Below are 27,275 nucleotides of genomic sequence, written 5' to 3' on the forward strand. Positions count from 1 at the left end.
CCGTCTAGGCCCTGAGGCAGCAGAACAGCCCCAAACCATGATGCTCCTACACCATATTTCGCAGTTGGGCTGAGGTTTTCATGTTGATGTGCTGTGCCTTTTTTTTCCCTCCACACATAGCATTGTTCCCCCCAAACGACTCTATTTTGGTTTCATCTGTCCACAGAATGTTTTGCCAATAGTGCTGTGGAACATCCAGGTGATCAAACTTCAAACGTGCTGCAATGTTTTTTTTCGACAGCATAAACTTGCTCCGTGGCTTCCTTCCATGAACCCCTCCCATTAACTCTATTCTTGTTTAATGTTTTCCTTATTGTAGATTTGTCAGCAAAAATGTTAGCATGTGCCAGACTTTCTGTAAGTCTTAGCTGACACTCTAGGATTCTTCTTCACCTCATTGAGGATTCTACGCTGTGCTCTTGCAGTCGTCTTTACAAGACGACCACGTCTAGGGAGAATAGCAACAGTGCGTAACGTTCTCCATTTGTAGGCAGCATGTATTACTGTGGCCTACAGGTGTGTGGGTGGTGTAGATTACTAATTAAAAGCCTATGACATGATCTGACATGATTCAATAATTACTAATACAAGCAGAAGTTGATAATTAAGCAATAACACTACACTGCAATGCACTGACTGACTATCAATTAAACAAACTCATCTGATCTGCTGATTGCAATTCATAATAAAGTCTTAGATGATTGGCTGACAGCAAGTATGTTGCGTGGTCTTCAATATCATTTTTCACCTGGGCCTAATCACTTGCCATATTCATCTTGTTGTGGTCGATGAAGTTAATTGAATTTAAATTGCCGGTACAGCCTAGTACACAATAAATAATACTCCAACGAGTTCACGACCTACCTGATCAGCTTGGCCGATTAGCTCTAAGACAGGGGTGGGCAAACTATGGCCCGCGGGTCACATCCGGCCCGCCAAGCTTGTCCAAGTAAAATTAAAAAAAATATATATATATATATATATATAATTTTTTTTTTTTTTTAACACCCCCAGGCATCTGCACTTGCATCCTTTTAATAAATACGATGTGAAATGAATCAAATAATGGATTCAATAACCTATATTTGACATTTAATTCTTTAGATTTTTTTTTTCCCCCTCTTCACACCAATGATCGCGGGCCGGCCCTCCGCTACTTGCCTGGATTCGAATATGGCCCTCGGAGGAAAATAATTGCCCACCCCTGCTCTAAGGTGATGGGTGTATGCTTTGGCATGGCAGTTCGAACTGGCGTGGTCCCTTGCATTGGAAAGGCGTAGGTTTTTGCTGCCGCCGATGAACACTGGGTTGCCATCACTGCAGGATTCGATCTCTCTACGGAAGTCACAGCAGACTTTGCATTTCAGAGCGATCACAACACCTTTTGTTCTCATCATACTCTAGCCAGTCACGGGCACAAAACTTGGCGAGATCCTCATCAATCCATTTCTTGACAGTGATCGTCTTCAGTATCCTTGCAGCCGCTGGCTGTCAATCATCGCCACTGTACAACTACAACAATCATCGTCGACTGTCGTGTAGCGTGCCAAGTTTGTGCATAGGAATCGCTTTCAACGTGCTGTTTTTGCCAATCAAAAATATATTTTTGTCCGACCTGTAATTTCAAGGCTTGCAATGATCATCTCCATCTGTAAATCTGCTGGAGAGTTGCAGGAGTGTCCCAACAACCTGGTACAGATGCCGTGGCTGAATTTTGCCAAACCAAGCATAGATCATACAAAACGTCCATCTCCTCGTCTGTTCACCTCTCACCTCCCTCCCGGCCTCATGCCTCCAGGGGTGAAGGACAAAAGAGCAAAGGTAACTCAGATGTTGTAAAATCATCCACACAAAAGCACCATGTAAGGCCTGTGACAAGTGTTTTATACGGCTTCAGAAAACAAAATGTCACAACCAGCAAACATGAAATAAAACAGGGTGGCGGAGCGGTTATAGCTCTCGTAAACAGTTAAGCCTATGTATTTAAAATATATAATCGAAATTACTTATTCTCTACGGCAAAAATGCAAAAAAAACAACGATGTACATGGGCAAAGAAAACATGAACATTAATCACTATATAAACAGAATCTCATTTGAATTGCCGCATCAGTTCACAACGTTTATTACATGTCCAATTGCACTTATTCAAACATTTCTCTTGGTCAGGTCATACACGTGATGAGGAATCCAAAGGACAACGCTGTGTCTTATCACTTCAGCTTTGTTGTGAAAGCCTTGAACGATCCTAAAAGCTTGGCTTCTTGGAGGACTACTTTGCTGGAAATATGGGTAAGTGAACTTTTACTTTTTTAGAGATTGGAGATATATTTACCACGAACAATGCAACATGTCACAGACTCTACCATGCAATTCTAGCCACTTCTTCCAGCTCAATATACTGTCTTACACTTTTAACATGTTATACTTTTGAGCGTGGTAATAATCGTTCAAGACATTTCATTGATTATGAAGAGTCCAATCCTACTGTTCACTCTGTTTACCAGTGCTGAAAGTAGCGCTTAAGATGAGGAAGTTAAAGGCTGTTTTTATGATTATTTTAAGTTTTTATTTATCACATCTTTCTTTTTTTTCCTTTCATAGCTGGACCATCGTCCTGGTTTGATTACACCCATCAGTGGCGGTCAGTCTGTGACCAGTACAACATCCTCTATCTGACCTACGAGGACATGAGACGGGTGAGGAATCTGTGAAAAAATAAGAATAACCAGACTTTTCTCATGTTTCTTTTGTTTTCTAGGACTTGAGAGGGGCAGTGGTGAAAATCTGTCATTTCCTGGGTAAAAGCCTCAGTGATGCAGACATTGAAGTTGTAGAAAAATTTACATTTGAAACAATGAAACAGGATCCAAAAGCCAACTATAAGTTTCTGCCAGAGCTAGCCAAGGGAGACTTCATGCGCAAAGGTAACGTATGTGTAACATTTGTCAATGTTTAATATGAAGATGATCTGTCGCAGTTTACTTCATTCAGGTTTTAGTGATAAACCATAAAATCAAAGATTAGTAGCAGTATCTGATCTAGTAGTAGTATCAGTTCTTTTTCCAACCCAATATCAATCCAAAATTACTTTCTTAAAGTTGTATTGTTTTTCACTTACCACCTGTCTCCGCCTGCTCCTCTGTACTTAATTGCAATTATTGAAAATATTCAGACTTTGGTTCCTACATGTTCTAAAATGTCACTTAGCCATTTTAACACAAACACGTGTAAATAAACATCTGCTGCTTGCTAGAGATGGGGCTTCTCGGTTCTGCAGCTTTGAACAGGAAGTCAATGGACCTTTTACTATAAAAGGTGTTTTGGATCATTATTGTATATATCCATCCATCCATCTTCTGCCGCTTTATCCGGGGCCGGGTCGCGGGGGCAGCAGTCTGAGCAGGGACTCCCAGACTTCCTCCTCCCCAGACACTTCCTCTAACTCCTCCTGAGGCGTTCCCAGGCCAGCCGAGAGACATAGTCTCTCCAGCGTGTCCTGGGTCTTCCCCGGGGCCTCTTCCCGGTGGGACATGCCTGAAACACCTCCCGAGGGAGGCGCCCAGGAGGCATCCGGAACAGATGCCCGAGCCACCTCAGCTGGCTCCTCTCGACTTGGAGGAGCAGCGGCTCTACTCCGAGCTCCCCCCGTGTGGCCGAGCTCCTCACCCTATCTCTAAGGGAGCGCCCAGCCACACGGCGGAGGAAACTCATTTCGACCGCTTGTATCCTCGATCTTGTTCTTTCGGTCACTACCCAAAGCTCATGACCATAGGTGAGGGTAGATCGTAGACCGACCGGTAAATAGAGAGCTTTGCCTTTCGGCTCAGCTCCTTCTTTACCACAACGATCCGCCTGTTGATCTCACGCTCCATCCTTCCCTCACTCGTGAACAAGACCCCGAGATACTTGAACTCCTCCACTTGGGGCAAGGACACCCCACCCACCTGGAGAGGGCAAGCCACCTTTTTCCGGTCGAGAACCATGGCCTCGGATTTGGAGGTGCTGATTCTCATCCCAGCCGCTTCACACTCGGCTGCAAACCGGCCCAGTGCATGTTGGTCCGGGTTTGATGGAGCCATCAGGACAACATCGTCTGCAAACAGCAGAGATGAGATCCTGTGGTCCCCAAACCGGACACCCTCCGACCCCCGACTGCGCCTAGAAATTCTGTCCATAAAAATTATGAACAGAACCGGTGACAAAGGGCAGCCCTGGCGGAGTCCAACATGCACTGGGAACAGGTCTGGCTTACTGCCGGCAATGCGAACACAGCTCCTGCTCCGGTCATACAGGGACTGGACAGCCCTGAGCAAAGGGCCCCGGACCCCGTACTCCCGGAGCACCCCCCAAAGGACACCCCGAGGGACACGGTCGAAAGCCTTCTCCAGATCCACAAAGCACATGTGGACCGGTTGGGGAAACTCCCATGAACCCTCGAGCACCCGATGGAGGGTATAGAGCTGGTCCAGTGTTCCACGACCGGGACGAAAACCACTCTGCTCCTCCTGAATCCGAGGTTCGACTATTGGTCGGATTCTCCTCTCCAGTACCTTGGAATAGATCTTACCTGGGAGGCTGAGGAGTGTGATCCCTCTGTAGTTGGAACACACCCTCCGGTCCCCCTTCTTGAACAGAGGGACCACCACCCCGGTCTGCCAGTCCAGAGGCACGGTCCCCGAACGCCACGCGATGTTGCAGAGACGTGTCAACCAAGACAGTCCTACAACATCCAGATACTTTAGGTACTCAGGGCGGATCTCATCCACCCCCGGAGCCCTGCCACCGAGGAGTTTGCGAACAACCTCAGTGACTTCAGCTTGGGTGATGGATGAGCCAGCCTCCGAGTCCCCGGTCTCTACTTCCTCTTCGGAAGACGTGACTGAGGGATTAAGGAGATCCTCAAAGTATTCCTTCCACCGTCCGACGACATCCCCAGTCGAGGTCAGCAGGCCTCCACCCGCACCGTAAACGGTGTTGGTGAGACACTGCTTCCCCCTCCTGAGGCGCCGGACGGTTTGCCAGAATTTCTTTGGTGCCGACCGATAGTCCTCCTCCATGGCCTCCCCGAACTCCTCCCAGGCCCGGGTTTTTGCCTCTGCGACAGCACGAGCCGCGGCTGGCTTGGCCTGCCGATACCCGTCGATGACCTTCGGAGACCTACAAGCCAGAGTGGCCTGATAGGCCTCCTTCTTCAGTCTGACGGCATCCCTTACTTCCGGTGTCCACCACCGGGTTCGGGGGTTGCCGCCACGACAGGCACCGGAGACCTTGCGACCACAGCTCCGAGCAGCCGCATCAACAATGGAGGCGGAGAACATGGTCCACTCGGACTCAATGTCCCCAGCCTCCCCCGGGACATGGGAGAAGCTCTCCCGGAGGTACGAGTTGAATACCCTACTGACAGAGGGCTCCACTAGACGTTCCCAACAGACCCTCACAATGCGCTTGGGTCTGCCAAGTCTGTCCGGCTTCCTCCTCCGCCAGCGGATCCAACTCACCACCAGGTGGTGATCGGTTGACAACTCTGCCCCTCTCTTCACCCGAGTGTCCAAGACACGCGGCCGGAGGTCTGATGACACGACAACAAAATCGATCATTGACCTCCGGCCTAGGGTGTCCTGGTGCCATATGCACTGATGAACACCCTTGTGCTTGAACATGGTGTTCGTTATGGACAATCCGTGGCTAGCACAGAAGTCCAATAACTGAACACCGCTCGGGTTCAGATCGGGGAAGCCGTTCTTCCCGATCACCCCTCTCCAGGTGTCACTGTCATTGCCCACGTGGGCGTTGAAGTCCCCCAGTAGAACAACGGAGTCCCCGGTCGGTGCACTGTCCAGTACCCCTCCCAAGGACTCCAAGAAGGCCGGGTACTCTGCACTGCTGTTCGGCCCGTAGGCCGCCACAACAGTGAGAGACCTGTCCCCCACCCGAAGGCGGAGGGACGCGACCCTCTCGTTCACCGGGGTAAACTCCAACACGTGGCGGCTGAGCTGAGGGGCTATAAGCAAGCCCACACCAGCCCGCCGCCTCTCCCCGCGGGCAACACCAGAGAAGTGGAGCGTCCAACCCCTCTCGAGGAGATGGGTTCCAGAGCCCAAACTGTGCGTGGAGGTGAGGCCGACTATATCTAGTCGGTATCGCTCAACATCCCGCACAAGCTCAGGCTCTTTCCCCCCCAGCGAGGTGACATTCCATGTCCCCAGAGTTAGTCTCTGTGTCTGGAGATCTGGTTGCCGAGGCCCCTGCCGTCGACTGCCGCCCAGATCTCTCTGCACCGGCCCCTTATGGATCCTCCTGCGGGTGGTGGGCCCACGGGAGGGCGGCCCCACGTCGCTCTTTCGGGCTGTGCCCGGCCGGGCCCCGTGGGGTAAGACCCGGCCACCAGGCGCTCGCCATGGAGCACCCATCCCAGGCCTGGCTCCAGGATGGGGCCCTGGTGACGCCGATCCGGGCGACGTAAACTGCCTTGTTATTGTTGTCATCATAGAGGGCTTCTGAACCGATCTTTGTCTGACCCGTCACCTAGGACCTGTTTGACTAAATAAAATAGTTTTAAGCTGACCCTTAAAAGCAGTAACTGAGTCCAGTGACCGTAGGGGGAGTGGAAGATTGTTCCAGAGTTTGGGGGCAACAGCCTGGAAGGATCTGTCTCCTCTGGTCTGAAAATGGGTGCGAGGAACCAACAACAGTTTCTGGTCCAAGGACCTTAGTGAGCAAAAGGGAGTGTACGGTTTAATCAGATCGCTGGTGTACGATGGGACCTGACCATTTAAAGCTCTAAAAGTTAAAACAAGAAATTTAAACTGTATCCGGCACGAAACTGGCAGCCAGTGAAGGGCTTTAAGAATGGGTGAAATGTGGGCCCTTCTATTTGTGCGGGTTAAAATCCTCGCTGCAGAGTTCTGGACCAGCTGCAGACGAGAGAGTTCCTTCTTGTTAAGACAGGAAAACAAACTGTTACAATAGTCTAAACGTGAAGACACAAAGGCATGAATTACAACTTCCAGGTCATTTTGAGACACCATTTTCCTGAGCTTAGAGATTTTCCTCAACTGAAAGAAACAGTTCCTCGTCAACAGCTTAGAGTGGCGCTCTAAAGACGTCTTTGTCAAAGACAACACCCAAGTTTCTAAGACTTGGTTTAGCAGTCTGGCCTAAAACACCCAAGTACTGGTTTATCCCTGGAATGGCATCATCAAGGGCAATAATCAGACTTTCTGTTTTGTCAGCATTTAGCTGCAAGGAGTTTTTACTCAGCCATTGTTTTATTTGCACTAAACTGACCAAGAAGTTCAGCTTCTGGATCTCAGAAGGTTTAAAAGAGCAATATAGCTGAATATCGTCAGCGAACAGGTGTTTGGACACATCACTAAACTCTTTAATGATCATTCCCAGGGGAATTATATAAAGCAGAAATAGGAAGGGACCCAAGACGGAGCCCTGAGGAACTCCACACAACAGATCAGCTGAGTTGGACATTATTTGGTTTGCAGCAACACTAAAACTCCGACCGGATTAATGTGAGGAAAACCAATGAAGCACTGACACTGATAGTCCAATCAGGTCCCTCAATCTGTTTAACATGATATGATGGTCAACAGTGTCAAAGGCTGCAGAACTAGAACAGTGCATTTTCCAGAATCAGCAGACATCATAATGTCACTGGACAATTTCAACAATGCAGTTTCCGTAGAATGATGTTTGCGGAAACCAGATTGAAAAGATTCGTGAATGTTAGACTGATCAAGGAAATCTGACAATTGTTCAGAGACCACCTTCTCAAGGATCTTGGACATGAAAGGGAGCTTTGATATGGGTCTGAAACTTTTTGGGTCTGTCGGGTCCAAGTTTGTTTTTTTCAGTAATGGCTCTACTATGGCATGTTTAAATGGACCAGGAAACACACCGGTAGAAAGAGAGATTTACCATTTTGGTAACCCAGGGGCCAATAACATCAAACACTTTGAGGAAGAGCCTGCAGGGAAGGGCATCTGATGTACAAGAGGAGGGTTTCATCTTGGTCACCAGAGCTGAGATGTCTTCTAGAGTGAAAGGCTTAAAAGAACAATTTTGGGAAACAGGCTCCACAGAAACAGGTTTATCAGACAATGAGAGTGGGATTTGATCTTTGATCATCTTGATCTTATCGATAAAGAACCTGAGGAATTCATTGCTGTCGGCTTTGCAGGAAACAGGAGTCACTGCAGCTGAAGGACAAACAATAGAAGTTATAGTGTCAAACAACACTTTGGGGTTTTTCTTGTTAGATGTTATTAGCTGGCGGAAGTAATCAGATCTGGAACTTTCCATCATTTCATTGTAAGATGACACAAGATCTCTGAGGTGTGACCTATGGACCTCAAGACTGGAGGTTTTCCACAGACGCTCAGTTTTCCGACATAGTCTCTTTAGGTTTAGGATATCTTCATTTATCCAAGGACAAGCTTTTTGCTGTGATGACACAGTGGATTTTATAGGTGCCACCTGATCTAAAATGGATAAACATTGGCTGTTAAAGGAATTAATTAAACTGTCCACATCAAGACAATTCATAAACAAATGAGGATCAAACATAGCAGAAAATTGGACGGCTGTATTTGCAGTGATAATGCGCCTCTGAGACCTGATGTTTGAGGGCACAGGCTCAGCAGAAAAGTTCAATTCAAATAAAACACAGCTATGATCGCTCATATGGACATCCTCCACACAGAGGTTAGCAACACTCAGGCCAAGTGAAAACACCAGGTCTAAAGTGTGTCCCTTTTGGTGAGTGGGACCTGAGACATGCTGCTCAAAGTTAAATGTTTCAGTCAAGGTTAAAAGATCCTTTGCAGGGCATGATGAGCCATCAAATGTTAAAATCCCCAAGAATTAAAACATTTTCCAGCTTTATAATAGAAGATAAAAAGTCACTAAAGTCCTTTTTTAAAAAGACAGCAGCAGGACCAGGGGGCCGGTAGACTAAAACACAGTAAAAAGGACTTGAAGAACCACCCTTAATCATCTGTGATTCAAAGGAAGTGAAAGTTTGTGTCTGACTTTACACATGTGATGATCCTGGGACACAACTGCCAGACCTCCTCCACGTCGACCAGGGCGAGGCATCGCAGAAACGGAGCAGCCAGGTGGGCAGAGTTCATTTTAGATGAATAAACTCACCCACTCTCTGTCATGTCTCCGTAAGACACATGAAATCAAGGTTTTGTCTTGTAAAAAGTTCATTCAAGGAAAACGCTTTGTTGGCAATTGAACGGGCATTCAACAAGCCGAGCCGGACCGAGGATGATGTCACGTCCATCGGTTCAGCTGAGCGCAGCGGGACCTGTCGAAAACACGCGTTACGGTCACGTGATTCCCATCTGTTTCGCCGGTAAGCCGACGAAAACAAGGAAGTGGACGGTGGACCCCAGCGCTCATAATTCCAGCTGCGCGCGGGCTCCAGGAAAATAGCCGCCACATCCCGCACAGGCGGGACACGGCCAGGCATGGCCCGTGCAGGCAGCGGGAAAACAGCCACGATGACACAAACAGGCTCCGGGAAAACAGCCGCAATGGCCCGTGCAGGCTCCGGGAAAGCAGCCGCGATGACACGGGCAGGCGGCGAAGACGGCGACGGCGAACAGCCGCAGGCTCGTCTGCGCTTGACTTGCACACCAGACCTTGTGCCTCGTCTCCTCTGCTTCCTCCTCTTCCCCGGGCCTCGGGACAGCAGCAAAACGTCAGGTGAGTTGGGTGGACAAACAAGGGGTGGCGGAAAGGCTTGTTTGACCCATCGTCGCTTTGATGCAGAAAAGTGCGCCACGGTCATAAACCCGCACAACAGACTGCATAAGTTGTAACGATCATCACAAATAAGCGGCATAACAGGAGTCGAGCAGTGGCGTGGCTGAACACCGGCGCCATCTTGCCAAATTTTGTAGCATGTATAAAGAAGCTGTTGTCTTTGCAGGGCACACTGGAGACTGGAAGAACACTTTCACTGTTGCTCAGAGTGAAAGAATGGATCAAGTCCTGGAGGAGAAACTTGGAGATCTGAATCTGCAGTTTATTTGGGAATAAAAGAGCAGCCAATTCAAACTAATGTGAAGATTATACTCCAAACACATGAATACAAAGTTTAATTTGGACAAACAATAAAAACGGTGAGGTACTTTACTGAAACTGTGTAAAAGGATGTTGTTTACAATACTATCGCCACCATAGAGCGGAGGTGGGGCCAAGTGTTGTTCTGCAAGTCTCAAACCAGAGTCAAGTCACAAGTCCTCTGTTCTGAGTTTCAAGTCCTTTCCAGTTATAATACCAAATAGTTAAATAAAACTCGTCCAGTTTGTTCCAGTAAAAGTAAACACTAAAAGTATATTTTAATATTGACTAAAGAGGAGACGCGTGTATTTTAGGACAATCGAGTCTCAAGTCAAGCCCCGAGTCACTGGCATTCAAGTCCAAGTCCAGGACCAAGTCTTAGTCCAGTTTCGTCGAGTCCCAAGTCCAAACGCCAACAACAGAGTCAAAGAAGCGTTAGTGAAGTGGCTGAGGTGCAAATGTAATATGATTTTATTTTTTTATTTTTTTTTTACTTTCACTCTATAGAAGTCCTTAAAATGCTAAATATCCTACCTTTTATCTAACTCGTCTACAATGAACCTGAAGGGAATTGAACAGGCCAAAGATGTAATCGATTGACGAAGGTTTTTTGACACATTAAGACATTGTCATTTTGTGCCATTTTGTTTTTAAAGGACTGTTTTCAAAAATGTGCAATCCAAATAAAATGTGTATAAACGGCTTTGGATCAGCCCGGCATAAGCCACAGCCAGTGGCTTTAGAGGCGACTGCTCTTTCTCCAGCATCTGTGCGATAGTACAAAATACCACGGATTATGTAACACGATGATAGATGTATTTGTAGTTTGGGTTTTTTGTGTCTACGACTATCAAATATGAGATTGTATAAGAAAGCAGAGACTGTTGATCTGAGTTTTAACTTTGTTGCATAAAGGTCAAATGAAACTGAATGAGGGTCAACTTTTCACGATTTTTAATAAACTTACAGAAGAATCACACACTTGTGTTTTTTTTTGGATTTGGCAGCGTCCAGATTGTAGTACGTCTTTGCGGTCGAATAAAGGCATTTTCTGATGCTTTTGTGACACAATATTTTCCCTTTTTGTTTACCGTATTTTCCGGACTATAAATTGCACCAGAGTATAAGTCGCACCAGCCAAAAAATGCATAATCGAGAAGAAAAACATGTATAAGTCGCACCCTGGCCAAAACTATTAAAGGAAGTGTCTGCAGAGCCGCGGTGCGCGGCCGAAACTGCCATGTTTTTGTGCCAGGCGCGCGCCGCGGCTCCTGAAACTGTGCTGCTATTTGACCGCGTTTTAGCGCCGTTTTAGACCGCGCCGGGTTAAGGTTAGGGTTAAGGTTAGGGTGAGGGTTAAGGTTAAGGTGAGAGTGAGGGTGAGGGTTAGCCATGAGGCTGTAAGGGAAATGACGCGGTCCCTGAAACTGCATGGCAATTTGACCGCGCCGCGGCTCCAGCCACGGCCATTAAAAAAAGGTGCAACTTAGTCTGGAAACTACGGTATTTATGCAGACAGAGAAGACATTAAACCACGTGACCATTGTTTAGTCTCACTGCATATTAACTACAGAGATATCAACCATAAAACAGGTCGACAAGTGGCGCGGTCTGACGCAGCCATTCCAATTAAACTACACAGCCTTTTTGTCTGATTAATGGTTACGCGGGTGGTTTTGTTAACGATACATGGAACTGTTTTTAATAAGAGCGCGTTCCAACCTGCGGCGGGATGATGTCGAAGAGGTCGCCGGCCGGGGCGTACTCTTGGGCGAAGGTGTAGTAGTCGTCGGTCTCGAAGGCGATGCCGAACATGTTGATGATGAAGGGGCAGGGCGACAGGTACAGGGACACGCTGTACTCACGCAGGAAACTCTTCAGCTTCGTCGTCTTCTTGCGCAGAAACTTCAGCGCCATCTTGGTACCTGCGAATGGAGGGGGAGGGGAGAAAGCGGTTAAACTGGAGCATTACACCAAGAGATTCAAAAATTCCCCAAAAATATGGCATAATTTCATCAGAATGGTCGCGAATTATATAACGGAGGTGATTGGACCCAAAAAGTAGACCATGTACCGTATTTTCCGGACTATAAGTCGCACCAGCCAAAAAATGCATAATAGAGAAGAAAAAAAACATATAAGTTGCACTGGAGTATGAAATGCAGTTGCAAGTGTGAAAATAACAAATATCACATACAAGTTGTTCCGGAGTATAAGTATAAAAGTATAGATATAAGTATAAGTTGCACCTCGGCCAAAACTATGAAATAAGGTGCGACTTATATTCCGGAAAATACGGGAATACAGTTTCGTGAATTAGCTGAAAAATCTAACCTGACCGAGTAAAAATGTCTGTTACTTTTTGTTGCTTTTCTATTACCAAAGATGGGAAAATAATACTTTTGTCTAGCATCAAAACTGAAATTAAGCTTTATAAAAATATAATTTGTGGTAAAATTTAAAATGATTGTGCAAAAGGTCAACGATTCTGTGGGTGTTTGTTCAGTAAAGCCGAAAACGTATGAGTTCGTCTTCATCAAAGGTTTCTTTCATAAAATCACATAAAATAAACAAATAATGTAAAATGCAACGTCTTTAAACCGGGCTTGGAAGTACACATTTGACAAACCCGCTTCGATTTTTCATATTTTGGGATATTCTGTGGTCCATCGCAGTTTTTCCATTGAAATTTCGTCAAATTCCTCTTCACTTTTGCCTCAACTCCAGAATTTAGAGTGTATTTCTGTTCAAAGTGAGAGACGAAATGGCCAAATCAAGCCCCTCGTGACCATTGAAACCACAGCAAGCCAAGTTTGAACATGTATTTTTAAAATCCCCTTCATCGCTGCTTGTTCTGTTTTGAATTATTTATGGCTTTGTATTGCCTGTGTAAAAATTGATTAAAATCACTGCGCATTTCATTAAACATTAAAACATCCTGCTCTACTCTTGTCATTTTCTTTTACTTTTACTTTATAAAAATAGTGCCGGTTTGTCAGAGCATTATCATTTCATTTTAAAGTTTTAATTGCGTCTGTAAACGGCGCAGAGGAGATGAGTCCTAGTGAAATCATCTGCTTCCCCCGTCGCAGCAAAGTGAAACGTCAGCCGCCGTTAGTAACATAACGTCCTCTGGGGTCTTATTAAAGGTCACCGCCCCTTTTTTGATGGACTGCTCATTTCCATGGAGATGTGACTGCTTTGCCTGGATTTTCGAAAAGCATGTAAACCCTGGTCTTGTCAAACTCTGAGATTAGTTAACAAATATTTATAAGATAAGATATTCCTTTATTGTCCCTCATGGGGAAATTTCATTGGTGCAACGCAGGTAGATACAGAGGTAGACACAGAAGAAAAGAACAGATCACTTATAGGAAGTCTGAAAAACACTCTCAGTAGATCTCCTATAAATACAAACTCCCATAGACAAATAAATACATAAATACCATTGCATGTGATCACGACAGTAATTGCACATGAATATGTGTCACGACAGCACATAGATTGCACATGAATTTCACAGTAATTGCACATATGACGGAATTGCACATGGTTAGGTCAGTATTGCGAGTGTTCAGGACTAACAGTGTTTGTTATAAAGTCTGACAGCAGCAGAAGGAAAGACCTACGAAACCTCTCCCTCCCACAGCGAGGGTGGCTCAGTCTCTCACTGAAGCTGCTCTCCAGAGCGGACAGAGTGTCCTGCAGGGGGCGACACTCATGGTCCAGCATAGATGTGAATCTAGCCAGGACCCTCCTGTCCCCCACCTCCTGCACCGAGTCCAGAGCACAGCCCAGGACGGAGCTGGACTTCTTGATGAATTTGTCCAGCTTCTTCCTCTCCCTCTCTGTGATGCTGCTGCTCCAGCAGGCCACACCTACAGGAGCTGATGCCACCACAGAGTCGTAGAAGGTCTTCAGGAGTGGCCCTGTCACTCCAAAAGACCTGAGTCTCCTCAGGAGGTAGAGTCGACTCTGGCTCTTCCTGTTCAGTGCGTCTGTGTTATGAGTCCAGTCCAGTTTGTGGTTCAGATGAACACCCAGGTACGTGTATTGAGTCACTCTCTCAATGTCCCGTCCCTGGATGTTCACTGGTGAGGGGGCAGTGGGGTGGCGTCAGCGGAAATCCACCACCATCTCCTTGGTCTTCCCCGCGTTGATGAGGAGGTGGTTCCGCTGACACCAGTCCACAAAGTCCTGCTCCAGTCCCCTGTACTCCGCATCATCGTCGTCCGTGATGAGTCCGATGATGGCAGAGTCGTCAGAGAACTTCTGCAGGACACAGCTGTCCGTGTCGTGTCTGAAGTCTGCAGTGTAGAGGGTGAAGAGAAAGGGCGCAAGGACAGTGCCCTGGGGCGCCCCCACACTGCAGGTCCGAGTGTCAGACACACAGTCCCGGGCTCTCACAAACTGGGGTCGGTCTGTGAGGTAGTCCAGGATCCACTCTGCCAGGTCATACTCCACACCAGCCGTCTCCAGCTTGTCCCTCAGGAGCAGCGGCTGATGGTGTTGAAGGCACTGGAGAGATCGAAGAACAGAATCCTCACAGAGCTGCCAGGCTTTTCCAGGTGAGAGAGAGAGCGGTGCAGCAGGGAGATGAAAGCGTCCTCCACTCCGATGCCAGGCCGATATGCAAACTGCAGCGGGTCCATGGCTGAGCTCACGGTGGAGCGGAGGTGGTCCAGGACCAGCCGCTCCAGTGTCTTCATCAGGTGGAACGTGAGAGCCACCGGCCTGAAGCTGTTGAGGTCTTTGGGGCGCGGTATCTTAGGCACAGGTACCAGACAGGAGGTCTTCCAGACCTGTGGTACCACCCTCAGCTTCAGGCTCATGTTGAAGACATGCTCCATAACTCCACACAGTTCATCTGCGCAGGACTTAAGGAGCCTGGGGCTGATGCCGTCAGGTCCTGCTGCCTTCCTCACTTTAATCCTCTTCAGCTCACTCCTCACCTGTGCTGCTGTGACAGTCAGTGGTTGGCAGGGGGACTGTGTGCTGGGGGGATGGGTGAGTCCAGGCGAAGTGGGGAGCTGATGGTCCGGGGCAGAGAAGCGAAGAGGAACAGATGCAGGGCATTGTCCAGCTGTGGAAGAGGGAGCATGCAGCTGTGCAGGGGGAGGGGCGGGTGACCGATCAAACCTCAAGAAGTGAGCATTTAAATCATTCACCCACTGTAGATCCCCCTCTGTCTGGGCAGGGGGGATTTTGAAGCCCGAGATGGTTTTCAGGCTTCTCCACACTCCCTGAATGTTCTTTTGCTGCAGCTGCTCCTCCATCCTCCTCTTGTAGCCTGTGCAGCTCCTTCTGCACAGTCCTCAGCTCCTCCTTGTTCCCTGACCTGAAGGCTCTCTTCTTCTCCTTCAGCAGAGCCTTCAGTTCACGGTTATGTTGTACTTTGAGACTGTTTAAAGCATTTTTTATCATGATAAAAGTTAAAATCAGGGGTGTGCCAAAATATTGATTCATCTCAATATTAAATTTGGTGATACGGTATTGATATTGTTGGCTGCCGTATTGATATAGCGTGATACTAAATTTGGTGCTTCAGTATCGATATTGTGGGCTGCCGTATCAATATATCGTGATACTAAATTTGGTGATCCAGTATCGATATCGTGGGCTGCCGTATCAATACATCGCCACAAGTCATTTTTGGTCAAATTTCCAAAATAATTTTCTACCCGTGCTATGATTTTGTTACTCGTTTAAAGAAAGGAAACTGGTTTGGGCAAAACCGTGTGACATTTTGACTGTTTTGATGAATAAAACGGGCGTATTTCATTCAGAGTTTGTGCAGGTAAAGGTTCAACAAAGAGAAACGTTTATTAAAATACATCGGGTTCTTTGAAAAACAGTGATACGCCATAGAATATCATGCGCAGTGTATCGCATGTATCGCACAACGGTGATATTATCGTATATCGTGAGCCGCGTATCGCATCGTGAGGAACCCAGCGATTCCAAGTCCTAGTGGAAAATCTGGTGAGTGTAGCTTTACAAATAAAGTGTATTACTGATCAAATAGTTCATTCTTTTCTGTCATTTTGATTTAGCAATGCGGCTGTCGAGTCCGTAGAGTCCAAATGACGCTTACAAGGATCAAAATACAACTGGGATTATTACTTTTTATCCGTTGCTGCGGCAGCCCTAACGACAAACCCTTGTGTCGTTTCATTGTTTTCATCTGCTGCGTTAAAGGGGAAGTATAAACGTCTCCACGGCTGCCAAACGTGTTCGCGTACGCATTTATTCGCGGTTATGGTTACAAGGTTTTATCGCTAGCTAGCTACAGTGTGGAACATTCCGGGCAAAGCAGTAACCTCTTCAGAGCGATAAGCAAATGGCAGAAACTCCTCCCGAAACAAACAGACCTCGCTTTATTTGACACGGAGCGATATCAGTCCGCGCACCAGCCGCCCGCTTCAAAACAAACATGGCCGCTAACGACAAAGATCCCAGCGGATGAAAAACATGTCAAGCAGAATCGATGAGCGAAGCACAAAACCGTTAATCTGAGCTGACACAAGTTTGATTATGTTCTAAATAATAAATGACCAAATGACCAGCGTCACGGAAATAAACTAATCTGATTGAAGTGCGTATAAGTTTATGAATAATATTTGCTAACCTGCTGTCTGCTGCGTAAGAGGTTAAAGTGCCTATGACAGGTTTTTACGATTTTCTAATTATGACTTGGTGTGTTTATACCTGTCGTACGTATAAATAATAGTTTTACATCAATCGAGTAGGTATTTGTAAAATCTGTAGAAAATGACAGGAAGTGACATCACACCAGGGACACTCATTCCAGTTAATGCATAATTTACACAAAGAAACAATTTTTTTGACATTATAAATATTAATTCAGCAAAATAAAGTTGCTCTCACGTCTTTTTATCTAAATGAGTTTTGGCCCAGTGTTTGCTGGGTAATTTTCTTGTGTGACGTCATCAATTACAAACAGGAAGTGAAATTATAAACCATTAAAAAAAAGTATGTTATTCTCCAACAAGTGTGCAATGTTTAAATGTGTCAAATATGAATTGATTTTCCAAAAGCAGCTTGTGCCACGTCAGTTATGGCTGAATAATGAGATGACAGTCGCAAAATGTCACCTCTGATTCCATCACACACGCGTTTCCTTCTCTTCCTGTCACAAGGCAAATAAATAGAGCGGTTTCCATGGTGACGCTGGTCATTAGCATGTCATCTAAATGTTGGCCGCCTGTTTATCTCCGTTTAAAACCAGCTGACTTTAGGCTTGAGCGAATCGTCCATCCATCCATCCATTTTCTACCGCTTGTTCCCTTTCGGGGTCGCGGGTGACTGGAGCCTATCCCAGTGACTTCGGGCCTTAGGCAGGGTACACCCTGGACAGTGGCCAACTTGTCGCAGGGTCAATGGCTTGAGCGAATTGTCTGTTTGACAATTATTACAAGACATTTTTTGAAGGTTTTAAGGCTTTAATCGACAGGACATTCAAAGCATGACGCGGGGGGAGAGGGAGTATAGACATTAGGCAAAACTTCATAATAACACAACTTCGATGGGTCAAATGCAGAGGGAGAATTTCCCCAATAAATAAAATAAAGTGAAGTTTAAAGTGAAGATACCTAATTTTCTTAGGGTCAAAATGAGACTGCTGTGTGTGTTTTATTTATTTTACTGCTTTTATTCATTTATATATTTATTTGTTGCTATTTTATTCTTTTGTTCTTTTTATGTTGCTGTTTTTTTGTTTTTAATGTATAATAATGTATTTATTTATTGCTATTTATTGTTTTGCTTTTTTGCTTTTACTGTTATTTTTGTTGTTTTGTCACTGCATTTATTTATTTATGTATGCATTTATTTATTGCCATTTTATAGTTTTGCTCTTTTGATTTTACAGTTTTCTTTTCTTTGTTTACTGCTTTTTTAAAATGTGTTTATTTATTGCTATTTATTATATTGCTCTTTTGATTCTACTGTTATTTATGTTTTTTTTTTACTGCTGTTATGTACAGTATATATTTATTTATTTGATTTGACCATTTTCTTTTTTTCCTGCTTTTATTTATGTATTGTTATTGCTTCGCTCTTTTGATTCTTCTTGTTTGTTTGTTTGTTTACTGCTATTATTTATTTATTTATTTTACAGTTTTTTTCTTTGTTTTTTAATCCTCATTACAACCGTCACTGTTTCTGTCCAGCACTTTAGAAACAGTTTGTGTGTAAAATGTGCCACATATATAAATATAAATAAAGTGGATTGACTTGGTGAGAACCAGGAAGTGCACCGTTAGCATGCTAGCTGTTGTTAGCATTAGCGTGACCGCGGCTCTGAATGTGGTAAAAAGCACTTACGAACTCATCGACGTGAATAATTCGGACGCTCGGAAAGCACAAGGTAAATTGTAAAAATTATAGTTTTGTCAAAGCAGATGGTCATAATGTTTTGCTGGATCCGCCTGAATCGTGTCTTATTGGCACTGGGTCTGGCGCCTCGTTAAACGCGACACCTCGACTGACAATAGCACGGCCCAATTCACCACGGCAACACAGAATCGACACGTCCAAAAACAACACCCAATCTGCCGCCTTTTTTCACCAGTTGAGACTTTATTTGAGCTATTTTTACAGGTTTATTCTTCTACAGTGAGACTCACCATCCAGAACACAATCAAAAACCAGCTCCCTCTAAAGATACACCCACTTTTTGTATAATAATAATAATAGTAGTAATAATAATAATAATAATAGTAATAATAATAATACTAATAGTAAAATAATAATAATAATAATGGTAATAATAATAATAATAGTAGTAATAATAATAATAAAAACAATAGTAAAATAATAATAGTAATAGTAAAATTATTATAATAATAATAATAATATTAGTAATAATAATGGTAAAATAATAATAATTTGATCCACTAAAGAGCATAATTAAAAATATAAATAGATTTTAAAAATACATAATATCTATTTTAGCAGAAATAATACAGATTCTTTTGTTAAAACATGCAAATAGAGACGCTTTATTAATTTGGGCTGGGAAAAAGGTCTGAGTGCACTGGAAAAAGAGCCAATCTCACATAAAATAAGTGAATAAGTGCACATTTTTTTCTATCAAAATAAGATTTACCAATAAAACAAGTTGTAATTATTTCTAGTTCAGTAGTATTTTTTTGCTATTTCAATTGGAAATTCCTTCAATCATTCATTTTATTTATTTCTACAGGGGATATTTCCTCCAGTGCGGACGTGACAAAAGTTTAATTTCGGCGCTCATTCTGTTGTCGTGACACTTGGACACATCGGCGTCCCGTACCGGTCAGCGTCGCGGTCACTCTCTGCCTCCGCCCCAAACATCAAGAACCCGGGCGACCTTTACCTCTGATCTTGTGCACGACGAGGTCCACCTTGCCGTAGGTGCCCTTCCCGAGTTCGCGCACCACCTCGTAGTACTTATGCACGTTCACTCGCTCCAGGTTCTGGGCCGCGATCAGCTGCAGCTCCTCCAGGATGTCTACGGACGAAGAGGAGGAGGAGCTGGAGGAGGAGCTGGAGGAGGTGGAGGAGGAAGGGGAGGAGCGGGACGGGTGAGCCAGCGAGTTCATGGCGAGCGAGGTCGAAGGGCGCGGCACTCGGGACGTCCTGAGAAGAGAAGGGGGGGAGGAGCAGGAAGGAAAGGCGGTCACTCACAGTCGAATACAATGCAAAGTACAAGTACAGAGCGCAGTAGAAATACGTGAAGCCTTGTGTGACTTGTACGAGGCGTTTCCCGTCGCTATTTCCATCTGAAAATATTTGAAATTCTCTGAAATATATTTAACGTGCATATGACAGGTCGAACCACACGAAAACGAAGCAAACGCCATTTTATTTTCATTACATTTTAGATTTCGCTTAACGTTTCGCCCGTTTGTCCCCAGTTTGACCGTTTTTGTAAAGTTAGAGGTGATTCCACAGCCGTTACCTAGCAACCAGACGGTAAACAAGAGCCGAAATCCACGTACATTGCACGACAGTTATGATTTGACAAGCAATAACACCTTTATTTTGTCGAATAGTGGTTTAAACTGTCGGAAAAGTGTGTCAGTCTCTGTGTTTTTCACCTCGCACACTGATGACATCACAGAGGGACTCGGCTCGAAACTGCCACTCAACGGAAGTGAAACTGTGATCAATACTTTCCACAGGTTCTATACCACCAATCGAAGTCGTAAGTAGAAAAAACAGGACTTTAACTTTATTAGTACGTCATTGATTATGGGCTAAAACTAAGGATTAAAGTTTTTTTTTTCTTTGTTCTTTAAAAAATTAAAAATTAAAAAAATCTTAATTTAAAGAATAAAAAAAGAGTTGATCCATTTTCTTCATCTAGTAAGAACAGTATTTGTACTTTTACTCACAACACTTTTGACTTGAGTAATGTGCATTGTTTGGAATTACAATTTTGGAATTTAGCATTTGTTTTCAAAGGTTTGTGTTTGGTTTCGGTTTTGTTTCTGTTCAAAATGTTTCCACAGTCGGCGTGTCATTGTCGGACTGGTTCTTATGGTTTCATTCTGTTAGCGCTCTGTTAGCGTTCTGTTAGCGCTCTGTTAGCGTTCTGTTAGTGTTATGTTAGTGTTCTGTTAGCGTTCTGTTAGTGTTCTGTTAGCATTCTGTTAGTGTTATGTTAGTGTTCTGTTAGCATTCTGTTAGTGTTATGTTAGTGTTCTGTTAGCATTCTGTTAGCACTCTGTTAGCGTTATGTTAGTGTTCTGTTAGCATTCTGTTAGTGTTATGTTAGTGTTCTGTTAGCATTCTGTTAGCGCTCTGTTAGTGTTCTGTTAGCATTCTGTTAGCGCTCTGTTAGCGTTATGTTAGTGTTCTGTTAGCATTCTGTTAGCGCTCTGTTAGCGTTATGTTAGCGCTCTGTTAGCATTCTGGTGTTAGCATTCTGTTGGCTGCGATTTTATGCTCCGCGCATTTCTCGCAGGACACTGAGCAATAGCAACAAGTCTCAATTTAAAAAGTAAGGAATAAACTGATACCACACTAAAGATGACAACAACAAATAATATGAATAATAATAAAAAATTAAATAAAACTCATTTTCAACACTAAATAATAGGAGCCTACTTCCTTTATGCTTCCTTTATGCTTCCTTTGTGCTTCCTATATGCTTCCTTTGTGCTTCCTATATGCTTCCTTTATGCTTCCTTTATGCTTCCTTTATGCTTCCTTTGTGCTTCCTTTATGCTTCCTTTATGCTTCCTTTGTGCTTCCTTTATGCTTCCTTTATGCTTCCTTTGTGCTTCCTATATGCTTCATTTATGCTTCCTTTGTGCTTCCTTTATGCTTCCTTTATGCTTCCTTTGTGCTTCCTTTGTGCTTCCTTTAAAATACTCCTCCTCACCTTCAAAGCTCTTCACCACCTTGCCCCCCCCTACCTGTCTGACCTCCTCATCCCCCACCGCCCCACCCGAGCTCTCCGCTCCTCCTCCTCTCTCACCCTGACTGCACCAACATCCCGACTCAAAACTTTTGGCGACAGAGCATTCTCCCGAACAGCACCCCGACTCTGGAACTCCCTCCCCCAACCTGTCCGCCACTCTCCCTCACTCACAACATTCAAATCCCGCCTAAAAACATACCTCTTCACCCAAGCCTATGACCTCCCCTACCCCTAGCCTCCTCTACCCCATTGCCTACACTTCTACCCCCTGTTACATCCCCATCTTTTTCTCTCTACTTCTTCTGTCTTGTTCATTTTATCTGTATATTAATGTGTTCTGTACGTGTTGTCCCCCCTGTCTGTAAATACCCCCCCCTTTTTTATTATGTTCAGCGTCTTTGGGTCACTGAAAAGCGCTATATAAATAAAAGTTATTATTATTATTATTATTATTCCTTTATGCTTCCTTTATGCTTCCTTTATGCTTCTTTTGATTAATTCTGATAACGCTCAAGATCATGTTGTCCTCTTTATTTTACTCTAATTTAATTTTTTCACATCGATACTTATTCAAATCCCGTCTTGGTGTCGATTAGTATCTGATCTTCGATACTTCTGACGACCCTCGCCACAGACGGCTCATTCAAACATGACATTCTGTCCGCGTGAAGCACATTAAACGCTTCCCCGGACGAAACGTGCAATATATAACGATAATTGTGACATGACATCATTTTAAAGCCATAATATTTCCATTTCTCGAGCCGTTCGTCAATTTCGGCCCCAAAATACATGTCCACAAAGTGTCCGCTCCATCACCACCTGCAGCCGCGCCCTTTGAAACACGTCTGAGGCCACTAATTTGTTCATTAAAGATTTTCCCGTCACACTTTGATTTAACTTTACAGTCGATAAATCAGACGGTGGATGTTGGCTCGGGGAACGCTGAGTTGGCAGAATCTAGCTTTCCACGTGCAGTCGTTTTGAATTGAAGACGTTTAAGATGGATGCGTTTCCTTACTGTGTGACCGGAGCGCGTTTACGGGACGCTCTTCGGAAACATGAATTATTGGTGTCGTCGATGGTGTCGTGGCGGCGCTCGCACGTCTGCTTCTGTGTCGCTCGCACGTTTGCTTCTGTTTCGCTCGCACGTTTGCTTGTTTCGCTCGCACGTCTGCTTCTGTTTCGCTAGCACGTCTGCTTCTGTTTCGCTCGACTAAGCGAACGCACCCGGCCGAGAAAAGCACTCATGCATTTTGGATGCGACGTGCGCTACAGCGGCAGCGTCTGCTCCAAGACACGTCAGCGTTTGAAACAGGAGTGAACCGACTGACCAACGGACTGAACCGGGGCTGAATATGGGCTAAATATAATAAAAATAGGACTAAAAAAGAACTAAATCAGAGGTAAAACTGGAATAAAGCAGGACTAAATCAAGATGCTGAACCAGGACTAACTCAGACTAAGCAGGGTCTAAACCAGGACTAAATCAGGACTAAGCAGAGTCTAAATCAGGACTAAATCAGGACTAAGCAGGGTCCAAACCAGGACTAACTCAGACTAAGCAGAGTCTAAATCAGGACTAAATCAGGACTAAGCAGGGTCCAAACCAGGACTAACTCAGACTAAGCAGTGTCTAAATCAGGACTAAATCAGGACTAAGCAGAGTCTGAAGCAGGACAAACTCAGACTAAGCAGAGTCTAAACCAGGACTAACTCAGCACCAAGCAAGCCTAAAACAGGACTGTATTGTTTATTTATCTGTTTATCTGTTTATTTCGTGTGCTGCATCAGCTTCTTCTCTTAATAACTGCTTCTTCTCTTAATAACTGCTTCTTCTCTTAATAACTGCTTCTTCTCTTGATAACTGCTTCTTCTCTTGATAACTGCTGATGAACTGTACTGGGGGTTTTGCAGTCAATTTTTTTCAATGACATTAAATGAATGAAATTAGGTCCAAAGCTGCAAAAAAAAAGTCTGACCGTGCAATTCTTGTCATTTTGCATTTGCATCCACTTCCCCCTTTTAATCAGGATTAAAAGCAGGACTAAGCAAGGTCCAAACAGGGACTAAACCAGGACTAAATCAGGTCCAAACCAGGACATTAAACAAGGATTAAACTTGGACCAAAACAGGACGTCACAAGTTCAAACATAAATAAACTGAACGTGACGCTGCAGGCTCGAGTTTATGGGGAAATACAGAGAAACATCCGCATATTCAGGGCGTGGTCTGTGGCCAATCGCTCTTCCCCAAACTTGTTTCACTTCTCTGTTATGACCAAACCGGTTCTTCTTTTCGTGTTATAAGAAGCACAAAGCACCAACACATGATCAGAAGGTGACGCAGAAGCAGAGGACAGCAACAACTACAATGTAAGTCTTATTTTATTATTCACTTATTATTCACTTATTGTACAAACTTCCTCGCATATAAATACTAACAAGAGGAAGCTTGAAAGTGCCACACAAAGACATGTATTTAGTATAATATTCATTTACAGTAGTTGTTGATGTGTTTTTATTTGTCCTTTGCGACACATTTGTCTCCTTGAGTATCACAAAGAGTATGTTAAATTAAGATGAGATAATCCTTCATTTTCCGTCCACATTCACGACGCAGACCCGTGTTTACGTGTCGGTTCTGGTTTGTCACGCCCCTAAACATTCCTTTGTTTGTATTTTAGGCGGTCTCGGTCGTCTGACTTTTATTGGGATAAACAGGTGGCAGTCTTTGCGCCTTTGAGAATGGCAAGATCCACCGTTGTACTCGTGACGTTCGAGAATAATCGGTAAAAACTGTCGCTTTCCTCCTCACAGCGACGTGTGGCGGTACTTTCCTCGAAACGGTCCCGGCTTTGCTTCTCAGATCATCTTCATTTGTACCTGGACCCTCTGCTTCTCTCTTCACCTACAAAGACCCTCTGCCTCCTCCTCTACATAGACCCTCTGCCTCCTCCTCTACATAGACCCTCTGCCTCCTCCTCTACATAGACCCTCTGCCTCCTCCTCTACATAGACCCTCTGCCTCCTCCTCTACATAGACCCTCTGCCTCCTCCTCTACAAAGACCCTCTGCCTCCTCCTCTACATAGACCCTCTGCCTCCTCCTCTACAAAGACCCTCTGCCTCCTCCTCTAAATAGACCCTCTGCCTCCTCCTCTACAAAGACCCTCTGCCTCCTCCTCTAAATAGACCCTCTACCTCCTCTACAAAGACCCTCTGCCTCCTCCTCTAAATAGACCCTCTGCCTCCTCCTCTACAAAGACCCTCTGCCTCCTCCTCTACATAGACCCTCTGCCTCCTCCTCTACAAAGACCCTCTGCCTCCTCCTCTAAATAGACCCTCTGCCTCCTCCTCTACATAGACCCTCTGCCTCCTCCTCTACAAAGACCCTCTGCCTCCTCCTCTACATAGACCCTCTGCCTCCTCCTCTACAAAGACCCTCTGCCTCCTCCTCTACATAGACCCTCTGCCTCCTCCTCTACAAAGACCCTCTGCCTCCTCCTCTACATAGACCCTCTGCCTCCTCCTCTACAAAGACCCTCTGCCTCCTCTACATAGACCCTCTGCCTCCTCCTCTACATAGACCCTCTGCCTCCTCCTCTACAAAGACCCTCTGCCTCCTCCTCTACAAAGACCCTCTGCCTCCTCTACATAGACCCTCTGCCTCCTCCTCTACATAGACCCTCTGCCTCCTCCTCTACAAAGACCCTCTGCCTCCTCTACAAAGACCCTCTGCCTCCTCTACATAGACCCTCTGCCTCCTCCTCTACAAAGACCCTCTGCCTCCTCTCCATAGACCCTCCCCCTTCACCCCAGTAACTTGCCTAACTGCGATGACAATCATAACTCTCTCCTTCACTAAAGTTTTCCTCTTATTCTTAAGTTTATTCTTTTCCACTGGGGCTTGTTAGAGTTGTTCCCAGTGGGGGGTCTCAGTTAAATCACAAGTTAAATTGTGATAGTATCAATCTTTTTTTAATGGGGATTTAATCATGACATTTTGTATCGTGCTTTCATCCCGACATCTTCATGTGGCCTTAAAGAGGTTCTGAAAGTATCAGCACTGGTTGAATCCAGCGTTCTCTCCCTCAGAGCGTCGCAGAGGCGGAGCCTCTGTCTTTGATCAGGCTTAAAGTGACAGTCAAGAAAAACATTGGGATTCACAATTTGGCGATTTGACCCTAGTCTAAGGACTGTTTATTTATCCTTCTGCTTTTGTGTTTCGTGTGTCACTTTTGCTGGTGTGATTTTGTGGAGGTTGTGTGTTTTTCCCGTGTATTCTCTCTTCTTGCACGTTCTGATTTTCTCATCAACCTAAAATATACAATCATTTTAATAACATTTAATATAATACCAATAGTCCAATACATACTAAGAGTAATATTTGGAATACTTTATTTTTTACTTACAGGAATGCATCGCCAGCCCCAAAACCTTTGAGAAAGACAAGTGACAAGAGTGAGACCAGGAATCCCTCTAGAGGCCGTCTCAGGCAAAGACACGGCTAGACAAAGTAAAGGATGAACTGTACAGTAAAAGGATGAACCGTGCAGGCATAAAAACGCTATATAACGCTGAATAAATAATACACTTGTTGTTTTCTGAATTGCTTCATCTTTGTGTTTCATTGTCAGCCAATCAGAAGACTTGTTGTTGTCTCCAAGCAAATCAGACAAAACATTATGCAACAAAAACAATGAGGCAAAATGCAAACATATAATTACGTTTGACTTTTTTACACTTTTTAACGTTTTTAAGCTTTGGGTTTGGAAAATATTAGACAAAAGGCCCCAAAAAAAAAGGCCATTTCACAAATTTGATCGGAATAAGAACCAACTCCACAATAAAACCAGCATTTTAACAATGTGGAACAAGCTAATTGGTATTTTCAGAACTTCGATTTGTATTTTTTTGACTCATTTTCATTTGCGTCTTCTTCCTCTAAGAGTTCAAACGTCACTGCGATAGATTAAATGTGCCTGTCAATCTAATTTCCTCGATAGCCACATGGTTTTTAAACACTGCAGAGAAGACCTGCACAACACGCCACTGTAACAACATTTTGGGTCGCACAACATTTCCCCAACACTCTTTAGATTAATACAATAAAAAGAGTCAATACAATAAAATACAGATGGATTTGATTTTTGTGAGAAATAACAATCAACAAACTAAAACCAAACCAGGTCTAAACTAGTGCTAAACCAGATTCAAACCAGTTAACAAGATTTAAAATGAATATATTTGGAAGCTGTTCGGAATTGTGGGCTGGATTAAATCACTTGGCGGTCCTGATTTGGCCCCCAGGCCTCATGTTGAATAGTGCTGGACTGGACACTGACATTACAAATACAGTTAGAGTTGCATTTTAACAGTGAGATCATGTTGAACCTCTTCATTTTCAACACGTCGAGGGGCTGAAATCTGAAGCCTGAACACGATCAGCAGGTTTTACTCAGGACGAGATCAGATCTTTGGAGTTTGCTCGTCGCTAACGTTGTAAAAGCGATAAATCTCTGCAAACGAATAAAGAACACAAACGTTGTCGTCGCGGTGGAACATACTGCAGCTCGTTTGCGCCGGCTAAACATTTATTTTTGGTTCTCGATCTGTTCTCGCGTTTAGTGAATTTGTCCTTCCAGATCACAGCGGAGATGACAGCGTGTCTGTGAAGTGCACGCCACCTGCTGCGCGGCTTCCCGTTTCCCGCGGCGACCGTCTCGCACCGCAGCGGCTCGTCGGCGTGTGTCA

General features: G+C 44.7%; 1 protein-coding gene, 1 long non-coding RNA gene and 1 pseudogene across 2 annotated transcripts in view; 2 read left to right on the forward strand and 1 right to left on the reverse strand.

The window, feature by feature from the left end:
- LOC140358106 (serine/threonine-protein kinase SBK1-like) overlaps window positions 1-19,725 on the reverse strand; it is a 32,473-nt gene extending 12,748 nt beyond the window's left edge. Inside the window, exons 1-2 of the mRNA XM_072442768.1 lie at window positions 19,469-19,725; window positions 11,812-12,014 (exon numbers count right to left, since the gene is read on the reverse strand). Coding sequence (XP_072298869.1) covers window positions 11,812-12,014; window positions 19,469-19,694 — 429 coding nt within the window. The 5' untranslated portion in view covers window positions 19,695-19,725. The remainder of the gene's footprint in view (window positions 1-11,811; window positions 12,015-19,468) is intronic.
- Window positions 1,636-10,131, forward strand: LOC140357778 (amine sulfotransferase-like; annotated as a pseudogene).
- A 4,078-nt stretch (window positions 19,726-23,803) lies between the features above and the next one.
- LOC140357641 (uncharacterized) lies at window positions 23,804-26,130 on the forward strand. Its single transcript, XR_011926661.1, has 3 exons — window positions 23,804-23,895; window positions 24,207-24,311; window positions 25,936-26,130. It is a non-coding gene; the product is annotated as an uncharacterized lncRNA (long non-coding RNA).
- The last annotated feature ends 1,145 nt before the right edge of the window (window positions 26,131-27,275 follow it).

This window comes from Eucyclogobius newberryi, unplaced genomic scaffold (genome assembly GCF_026437365.1).
Source record: "Eucyclogobius newberryi isolate DKJ021-1_F unplaced genomic scaffold, fEucNew1.0.hap1 SCAF_13, whole genome shotgun sequence".
NCBI lineage: Eukaryota > Metazoa > Chordata > Actinopteri > Gobiiformes > Gobiidae > Eucyclogobius > Eucyclogobius newberryi.